Consider the following 10,027-nt stretch of genomic DNA (forward strand, 5'->3'; position numbering starts at 1 on the left):
CTCTGTGTGTGGGACAGTAAATAACGAGGCAGGCATGTTTCCTTCCCCGTCCCCTCCCCACCACCCTTCCTAAAAAGGCACGGCAGAGTGCAGCCCGCCTGTGCCCACGCAGGCCAGGGCACGGCCCGGCACAGCGTGGGCAGAGGCGCCGGGACCACCCACCCAAGCACGCAGAGAAACCCCCACGTCCCACGGAGATGGGCTCACCCCGGGGGGGCTGAGGTCACTCCCTCCATCCCCGCGGACTCCAGCAAACCTGTGCCAGGGAGAGCGGGGAAAAAAAACAGCATTCACGGTGGGAGCCGTGGCCGCATCTGCTGCCGGGAGCCACCCAGCCCTGCAGCAGAGCAGGATGGAGCTGCTGTGCTGCTGCCAGCCGGCAGCCCGGGGAAGGTGCCCCGGCTCCAGCCATGCTGGACAGGGCTGTGGCCCCGCTGCCTCCCCAGCGGCATTTGCCAGTGCTCCCCTCTCCAGACCCGCAGGAGGTGAGCCGTGCGCGCCTTGCCACATCCCTACGTTTTCACTGCCTTGTCCCGTCACACAGCATCCCCCAAAGACCAACCTCCCCCAGGCACAGAGCCAGGGGCGTTTGCTGCTGTCCGCTGCAAAGCCTGACTTCTCCATCAGCACTGAGGAAGGGGTGTTCGGTTCCACCAAAGGTTCCTGGGAAAGGATGATGCAGCCCTGGGTCCTCGCTTCACTATTTGGGCAGCAGCCCAGACCCAGGACCTATTTGCATAGCTCCTTCCTATGTAAAAATAAATCTGGGTGCTATGCAAAAGCTGGGGGAGGGAGAAGGAGCAGGGAACCTTCTCCAGACCACAGCTGAGCCCTCCGGAGCCCGCCGCTGCCCGGGCACATCAGGCAGTGCCGGAGGTGGGCTGGGAGACTGATGGAGCAGGAAAGAGATACGCTGTCCCCAGAGACGCCCTTTCAGCGTGAGGCTGCTCACAACAGCTGGGGAAGGAGTAACTCATCCAGGGAGCCCGGGCTGAGCCCCGGGATGGGGCCAGGGCCGGGCAGAGCAGCGCTGACAAGCTCAGCTGGGGGCAGGGGACGCCCACCCTGCAGAAACTCAATCAGGCTGGGACAGCTTCGCTGCCGTGCCCCGCCACCACGCAGGGAGCTGGGCTCAGACCCAGCGGAGCCCCCGTCCCCGGGGGTCAGACCACCCTCCCGGATAACCCGCAGAGAGGTCCCGGACAAGCTGGAAGAGCTGGCTTGCACGGCGCGGCCCCCCACCGCTCCCCCCGCTCCCTGGACCGCAGCCCTCTCGCCGGAGGGCTGAGAGGCTGCCCAGGGTCCGGGCTCGGACCAGCTGCCGCCGAGCATCTTTCCCCACCGCCCAAATGCACCTCAGGCACCAGCTGAGCCCCCAGCCCTGCCACCCTCGGAGGGGGAAAAGCCCAGCCCAGGCCATCGGCAGCCCCAGACCAAGCTCGGCTTCCCAAGAACAAACAACAGGGTTTGGGTTTTCAAAGAGAGCGAGCGAAGCAACGCCAGCTGATAAAGGTATAAATTCAACCTGAGTTTCTTTGTTTATGTTTTAATCCTGGGACTTCCCACTGCTTCTAATCAGAAGATGAGGGTGGACCTTGCCTCTCAAATGCCCCTAAGATTAATTTCTGAAAAAAGCACCGAGGGATTTGTTTGGGGATCAGTAGGATCTATTTGGGAAAAACAGGTGAGGTGTGACAAGAGGCGCTGGACCCTGGCACTGCTGCACTGCCTGCCTCTAACCAAAGCCCTCCGCTCCCCCCAGCCTCGCGGCTCTGCCGTGGGGCAAGGGGATGTTTGCTGCCTCGAGGAGCCCGGCTGCAGGGGCCAATCGCGCTGGGTACCAAGGGTACCCATCCCCTGGGACTGCACCCCACGGCTCTGGGAGCTCTGCTGCTGCTTCGGCTGCTTCTGCTGTGCTCCCCGGCTCTCCCGGGGACTTGCTCTCATCCTCTCGAGCCGCCAGCCTGGGGAGGAGGCAGTGACCAGCTCCCCCGGGCTGGGCTAACCCCGACACACGGATCAGCCGGTGTTTGCAACGTGCCGACCCAAGCCCAGGTGCTGGCAGAGGCTGGCAGCAAGCCTGTCCTGCACCGGGAGCTCTTTCATGTTCCCGGCAAGAGTTCTTTACACAAACGTGCACGCACACACACAGAGACGCACACGCTCTCTCCCCCTTGAATCGTGCAATTTCCTCTCAGATAAAGAGCTCCTACCGCAGCCCCCCTTTCCCTCTCCCCCCAAACTTGTGCATGTCTCACGCACCCGTTTCGGAGCCCACCTTGGGCTCTGATATTATCTCACTTCCTCGATATGAATATTAGCTCTGTTGTTGATTTACGATAAAGGGATGGGCTCCAAAACACTGTACTTCGGGGAGGAGGCAGTGGTGCAACACGGTCTGCCGTGCCCTGGCTGAGAACAAAGCCTTTTCGAGAGCGGATGCTCGGTACCTGCCGTGCTGCTAACTCGACAGCCCATCTCTGCCAAAGCGTGGCTCCCGCTGGCGCTACCCTTCCGTCCCCCGACACCTGCCCGTGCCAAGGCGCAGCGGCCCCGACAGCGGCCGGGGCTGCCGGTGCTCCGCGGGGTGACAAGCGCCCGAGGGGCAGCGAGCCACCGGCCCAAAGCACGGCCAGGCACGCGGGACGTCCCCGCGCAGCGAAGGACCCTGGTGTCTGGCTCAAACGCTTGGGGTACAGCAGCTGGTCAGATTTCCCCCCTATTTTGTAGCATCTTAACGAACAAAATCCAACTGAGGTCCGGCAACCCTTTAAGGTCCCTCAGCAGCTGGGCCTGGCCTGCTTCTAACTCGGTTTCCAAGGTGAAAATCAACACCTGAACAGTCTCCTCAACCCTCACCCCACCCAACCGGGAGCACAGGGAAAGGAGAGCGGTGTCCCCGGAAAACTCAGATTTATTTACGAACCAGATTGCCTGGCAGCAGGAGAGCCACAGAGACAGCAGGTCGGTGCGCAGCGCTGTTCCACTCAGCTGAGGACATTGCACCACTCCATCAGCCATCACCCCCCCAGGGGACTATTAGATATTGCTCCTATTTCACAGACAAGAGAATGAAAAATAGCAGATAAGGCAAAAACCTGGAAAGCAGCAGCCAGAATCAGGGCCGGACCCACAGGAAAGCTCAGTCTGCTTTTGAAGCCTTGGCCCTCGCAGTAAGGCAAACCCATCTGCAAACCGGATCTCGTACACCTTTTCTGGCAGGACAGGCAAAACCTGGGATAGGATCCGAGTGTCCTGGGTCTTAAGAAGTACTTGATTGTGGGTAAAATCAACTGCCCAGACCTGAAGCTATCTCGTGGCTTCGTTTGACCACGTCTATACCCCAAATCCTGCAGTTAGATGACAGCCTGCCCCACGGAGCAGAGCTGTAAATAACGATCTCTAACTCTGCTGCAGACAAACCGGTATCGTTGCGGGAGAAGCCCGGAAAACATTATCCACCACGACGCTGTGCTGGGTAGGAACACGGCCTAGAGACAAGTGCAGGAAAACTGGGCTGAAATATCGCAGCTCGCGGCAGAGGAGGGAACACGACCGACGGCAACAGGGTTGTTTTTTGGGCAACGGAGTTTGCTACGACACCTTGGGCTGAGCTCCATCCAGGCTTTTGTGCACGAGGAATCGGGGAGCACCACCCTCCCCGAAGCCCAGGTTACGGCTGGCAGGAAAAGCAGTCGCATCGACCAACTTCAGCGAAGCAAGGCCAGCTCCTCGCACGAAGGGGCCTGCTGGTATGCGAGGCAGCGGCGCGGGGGGCCGGCGTTGCTGCTGCTAATGTGGCAGCGTCTCCCTGCTGAGGGCAGGCAAAGTGCCCATGACTCATTTTTCCAAGAGATGTTACAAACAATAGTAACGATGCCCCTGGTGGGTATGAATGTGGAAAGGCGCGGCGGGGGGGCAGCCATGCTGGGCACCTTGTGTGTGGGCTGCCAACGGAGGGTACTGCCGCGAACAAAACCTGCTGGAGCCAGTTGTGTGCGACGAGAGCCCTTCTGGAAGGACTTCAGGGGAGGAAGGGCAAAATGGCTGCCCGGCAAACTCCTCTCCCCCGGCATCCTATCTGCTTGTGATGGGGACCAACCCTGTCTTCAGCCAAAGAGGGGACCGGTTTTCTTACCGGGGAGAAAAATGGCAAAAACAATCCCAAAGGGTTCCATCCCCGTGAGGGACTGACACAAGAAGGGGCAGGGAATTTGGGAAAGCGTTTCAGTGTTTTAAGGCTGCTCCCCCCCAGCTCCTGCCTCTACCCTCCACACGAGTTTTCCATACTCAGATGCTGCCCTAAGGGGACAGCTTCTAAGCCGTCCGAGTCCTTGACCTTCCACTGTTGTCTGTTTGATGCCATTATTTTTAGGCACACAATCCTTAAAACATACCAGCACTTGAAATAAGTTCCCAGATAATGTGCACAAAAGCACGAGGTGGCGAGGCTTTGGGAGAAGGCAGCAATGTGGGATGAAGGGTGGGGGCAGCGCACGACAGAGGGAAAGGCGATTTTCTCCTCGTACAGCCCACACAGCCACGCATCCCCTTTCCCCGTTTACTTATTTTACAGACACTCAGAAGGTTCCAGGCCTGAAAAGAGAGTCAATGCTGATGGTAGCTCAAGCTCAGCAAGCAGCCGGGGGCTACGTGAGGTGTCTGCTCCTGTTTGTGGTGCGGTTGCCAGCACAGACCCCCGTCCTGCCCGAGGACGGAGCCCACCGCATCCCACGCAGCAATGCCTTCCAAGAGCTGGGAAGGGCCCCAACCTGCGGGCAGCTGGCTGGCTCAGCCGTTTTAGGCTCAAGTATATATAAAATTGTCCTACAAATCATTGCATCCTACCAAAGAACCCCGGAGAAGCTGTTCCCCTTTGGAAAGGCAGGACCGCTCTGCCTCCCTCCTCGCGGGGCTCTTTCACAAGCACAGAGTCTCATCCTGCAAGAGGACTGGGCTGGGCCAGGGCAAGCAATTCCCAAGTGCAATAGGGAAGAAATGCAGCCTTTTTCCCAGAACCCCAACGCCACAGGCAGAGAAAAGGGACAAATATTTACTCCAAGCACCTTCCAGTGCTGTTTAAAGTGCTAACACTTTAAAGAAAGAAAGAAAAAAAATAAATCAAATGCTGCAGTGCCCACTTGGATCTGAGCGGGCTGCCTCAGCGCAATGGTCTCAAAACCGAAATGCCGCATGGTAGGGAGCTCTTACAAAACCCGTGCCACCATGAGCGCCGAAGCAGGTCTCAATCACTCGCTTTTTAAGAAAGAGCGAGCTCCGTTTCTACAAAACAGACATCGGGGTACTGCAAGACGGTATCTGAAACTCTGGTCGGCTCCGTTTTTGGTTCTGACAGGTATCTGAGGGCTGGCAGCGGTGCGAGAACTCCCTCTGGCAAACCCTGCCCCATGGGCTTTGCTTCCTAGCGATGTGTGAACACTGCAGCGTGGTATTTGCGCCACAACACGACATCCCACTGCAATAATCCAGCGCGCTGGGGCGCTCCTCATAATGCCACCTCAAGGCATCTTCTTCAAAAGGAGCCTTCACACGCCACCCCCACCCCGACCCACCCCGCTCCCCCTCGCCCCCGCACTGGAGGGAAAGGAATTTGCACGTTATGGAAAAGTACAATTTGCAAAAGCAAACACAACAGGCTTCCAGGCAGCAGCAAGCCAAGCGACGGGAGTTTTCTAAACACAGAGCCCAATCGTAAGCGTTCACTCTACCTTGCTCCTCCTCACCGCCTCTCGCTCAGCCAAAACCAGAACCTTCCACTCCTCATGCCCTTCTGGAGCCAGACACCCCAGGGTGCGGGGAAGCTGCCGGTGCCCAGGAGATGCGGGCACCCTGCCCAGCCACCGCACCGCGTGAGAGCAGCCCCGCACCAGACAGCCCAGTTTGCTTTCTTCCAGGTTGCTCGGGAGCGAATAAAGCTGCTTGAACGCGGGGGAACTCTCTGTTCCTGCGGAGGCTTATGAGACTTTGCTGGAGGGGCAGGGGGAGCTGGCCGAGGCCGCAGCACCCTCTTCTGTCTACCGCACTCTTTTGCAGCCAGTTTGCGTCTCATTCTGGCACCGCGCGGTTCGAGCGGCTCATGAGACGTTACCTTCTCGCTGCCTGCAGCTTGGAAACGCTCAGGGAGCTGGAAGGATTCGGGGTTAAAAAATCAGCAAGCATTTAGATGAGTCAGTCCTGTGGTTTTTATGAGGACAAGACAAGTGCTTCTTGGGAAGCCAGGATTGTTTTTGTGCCCCGTCTGTGTGCTGGTAATGCCTAGAAGCTCTGTTCTCGGACCACAACACTCCACTGCCAGGCGCTCCTCAAACAATGGGGCTGTGTTTCCTCCTGGACATCCACACACGCCTGGACGCTCCTGCAGGCTTTCTGCAGTTTTCACGGCTTCCTGCCGGGGAGCTTCTCCTTTTCTTCTGCAGCTCCCCCACCCACACAATTACTGCCTGTTTCAGTACCTTATCATGAGATGCTTCAGAGCTGATTAGCCTGGACTTCCTTCCTCCCATCATCAACCTACTCCAATATTGACGTTCATCCACGCTAATTTGATAATATCAAAGAGCAGAGGAGCTTTAGGAGGCATTACGGTGTCTTGAAGGGCACAATTTGGAGCTGGCGGCAGCACTGCTGATAAGAACGAGCTATTTCTCCTAATGTTCAGCTCTTCTCCAACAGCAGCCGCTTGCCAGCCACGTGCAAGGCGGAAGGAGAGACCCTTGTAGGCTCCGAGCCAGCTTTGTTCTAGTGGCCCTGGATAAACTGGAGCCAAGCAATGGGATGCAATAGATCCCATCAAATAACCTTTTTCTAAACACACATGATTAGTAAAGAGTTACACATGCTTGGACAGACAAATGATTACTTCGACGTTACTTTGAGTAGAGTCTGCTTTTTTGTCTCTGCTACGACACCCCTGATGTGCGACTTCTGGGAAGGGCAGAAGCATGCTGGATGGTCTCTGCCAGAAGACCCACATCCTTCTATCCTTCAAGGCAAGAAATCTCCCATCCTGAATTTATTAATAATTTTCATGCTTAAGATGATACACAAAGTTAAGTTTTGAAATACTGTAAGGTTACCAAACGATTTCTAGTGCAGCCTGTGTATCAAGATTCCTTTCCCTCCACCCAGGTAATCTGAGTCTCCGAGTTACAATTACAGCCAACACCTTCCTTTTTTTCCTCTTTTTTGACATCAGAAAAGCAGCAGAGGGGACTGACAGTCCCAGGCAAGCTAGGGAGCTTCTCTTCTGTTGGTGTGATAAGCAGCCCGTCTCTCTTGCGGAAACTTGAACAGATCCTCAGATGGATAATAATAACAAACCGACACGACCACACGCCAGCTGACACATCTCCTATCCCAAGTCAAACCGTGCCGCCGTTTAATCTAGAGACTCTGCCCAAAGAAACAAGAAATTACAGATGTAATCCAAACCAACCGCCCTCTCTGCTTCTCTGACCCAAAGATGAAAGTCACTTCACAAGCACACGTACCAGTTAAGTGCTGGATCACTACACCACAGCCCCGAGTCCCTCACTAGAACCACGCAAGCCCAAGGACCGCACGTCACGCCGGCATCGTGAGCGAGCCCACCATGTCCACCTAGTGCAGGTGTAACGTTCCAGAACACACAGGTATTTATCAGAGACTACACAGATCCACAGTGAAAACCACTTTGAATACATTTCTCCCTCTTCTCTACTCACAGAAGAGCATGAGACTGAAAGCAAGCAAATTTATGTTTACAGTTAACGTGAAAAATGTTTATTTGCGAAATACATTGGGCGTTACTTCAAACTACAAAAAAAAATTACTCGCACAAAGGAACGCGGTTTCCAGCTCTGCGTGTGACCCCAGTTACACATCGGCTCCTCTCTACCAGCTGCTCCTGCTCCCACTAACACTTTATTCACTCCGAAGCACCGTGGCCAGTTGTTCGAAGTGAAGAACAACAAATCCTAGTTAGAGACACTTTGTAGGAGAGTGATATTGTCCCCTTTCAACATGATCCGACCTGCAACATAGAGGGAGGAAATGGGGGATTAGAGCGATCCCAGACTCTGACGACAACCTGGCATTTTCAACACACATTTCACAACCGCAAAGGTGCTTGCACGAAGACACTCAGACAACAAGCGGCCGGGTTTTTATCAGCAACACGGAGCCCGTTCCCACCTGGCTGCACCGCAGGACGGTAAGCGTGGTCACGCCGGGCCCACATTCACAACTCACACTACAACATATCGGGGACAATCTCCACCCCAGTGCTCGGGGTTTGAACAGCTCTCTGTCCCCACTAAGAGCCTGAACACGTCACTCGGCACAGACTGCTGTTTACCCTCATCAGCCGGTGGCAAAGATCAAACATCACCACTTAGGTGGCTCCCTGCTTTGACTCGGAGATGACCCAGCAAGTGCCAGAACTGCTCAGGGCCGTCTGCGTCAGACGCAGCCGCGAGGAGTTCGACCGGACCCGCCCCAGCTGTGGGAAAGGCGCAGCGCAGCCCTTGTGTTGTTACGCAGCTTTGAAGGGCAAAACCTGGCCTCGGGCAGGGGCAGATTCTCCTGCGCATTCAGCAAAGCTGCTGGCTCAAGAAACAGCAGGAACCGAGCCCCAGCCAGCGGCTGCTCACTGTACTTCAGACTAATCCACGTGTTCTGCACTTTAAATCACCGCTATTCAGAAGGCTCACACAGCCAGGCTGCTGGCACCACCCAGCTCACACAGCCACACTGACGTACCCAGCTGTTTCCTTGATTTTGTTTTGGAGTGAATCTCCTCTGCGTCGTCCAGCACCAAGTTCATATATTCGTCAAAGCCCTAAAAATCAGCAACAACAGCAGCCAGTGAGCCAAGTCCCCCGGTCTCAACACCAGCAACAGCGACACAAACTGTCAGTAGCTGTGCTGAGGTGGGCTGGACAATTAAAGCTATTCACTGGAGAGGCACGAAGTATTTCCACCCCTCCCATGCTAGTTTTTCTCAACAGGGAGAAACGGTCTTGAGAATCTGGGAAAAATAAAAAATAAAATTAAAACAACAAGGGGACATCCTGATACTCACAATGATGCAGCCCTCTATCCGCATGTTCACTTGCTCATAGAGCCACACCTGGATCCTGGACCTCTGCAAAATGGGAACACAAAACACCCCACGCCATTTCGCTCTCGCCCAGGCATCGAGCGATCCTCGCTACCAACAGCCGCTCGGAGGAGAAACGCTGCCCGCGGATTCAGGAACGCCCTCGGCCATTTTTAAAGGATTAGGCTGTTTTGTAAATAGTTTGCATGTTCGCTGATGAACGCGTAACAGCACAGGTTTTAAAACTCTCCCAGGAAGATGTCCCCGCACGCCGGACCGCAAGAGCAGACGCCGCTAACGGGGGCAACTCCTCAGCAGGGGAAGGCAGCGCTGGACTCGGAGCCAGCTGCTCTCCCCCCGCATCCGAACGGCAGCAAGCTCCTCAGCCCGACAGAGACCGGCGTCACACCCGAACGCCGAGCTCGCACACACCGACCCGGTGCGGGGCCCACTCCCCCCCCCCCCCGCAGGGCCGCAGCCCCTCCTGCCCGCGGTACTCACGTTCTGCAGGTAGCGGAAGATGAGGTTCTGCAGCGACGCGTTAAGGAACGGCCACGGCACGGCCACCAGCCCTCAGCCACACGGCCCCCACCCCCCACCCCCCCCCCCCGGCCCCCCGCCGCCTCCCGGGCCTGCACGGCCACAAGCCCTCAGCCACACGGCCCCCCCCCCCCCCCCCCCCCCGGCGACTCCCGGGCCTGCCCGGCAGCTCCCTCCCTCCCTCCCCGCGGCTCCGAGAAGGATACGATGGGCTGCACCATCACCTTCTGCACCTTCTGGCCCTGCCCGCGGTACGCCATGGCTGCCGCCTCCTCCTCCGCCGCCGCCCGGCACGCGCGGCCGCCGCCGGAAGCCGCTAAGGACGGCGGGAGCGCGCGGGGAGCTATGGGATGGCGGCGGCCCGGCCGCTCTAGGAGGCCTGGAGGA

General features: G+C 57.0%; 1 protein-coding gene across 1 annotated transcript; it reads right to left on the bottom strand.

The window, feature by feature from the left end:
* Window positions 1-7,753: 7,753 nt before the first annotated feature.
* On the bottom strand, window positions 7,754-9,966 carry SNRPE (small nuclear ribonucleoprotein polypeptide E). The gene is made up of 5 exons (XM_075442952.1): window positions 9,847-9,966; window positions 9,602-9,628; window positions 9,083-9,145; window positions 8,761-8,839; window positions 7,754-8,032 (listed from the first exon to the last, which is right to left on the bottom strand). Exons 1-5 carry the CDS (start codon window positions 9,898-9,900, stop codon window positions 7,977-7,979), a joined length of 279 nt encoding a protein of 92 aa, XP_075299067.1. The 5' UTR covers window positions 9,901-9,966; the 3' UTR covers window positions 7,754-7,976.
* Between the last annotated feature and the right edge of the window lie 61 nt (window positions 9,967-10,027).

This window comes from Opisthocomus hoazin, chromosome 25 (assembly GCF_030867145.1).
Source record: "Opisthocomus hoazin isolate bOpiHoa1 chromosome 25, bOpiHoa1.hap1, whole genome shotgun sequence".
Taxonomy (NCBI): Eukaryota; Metazoa; Chordata; class Aves; order Opisthocomiformes; family Opisthocomidae; genus Opisthocomus; species Opisthocomus hoazin.

What these genes read in the sequence shown, in the direction of transcription:
- SNRPE (XM_075442952.1), bottom strand. Translation starts at nt 9,900, where the DNA reads ATGGCGTACCGCGGGCAGGGCCAGAAGGTGCAGAAGGTGATGGTGCAG. An exon ending in AGGTGATGGTGCAGCCCATC is followed by an intron (nt 9,629 to 9,846) that starts GTATCCTTCTCG and finishes GCGTCGCTGCAG; the next exon opens with AACCTCATCTTCCGCTACCT. An exon ending in GGATAGAGGGCTGCATCATT is followed by an intron (nt 8,840 to 9,082) that starts GTGAGTATCAGG and finishes GCTGATTTTTAG; the next exon opens with GGCTTTGACGAATATATGAA.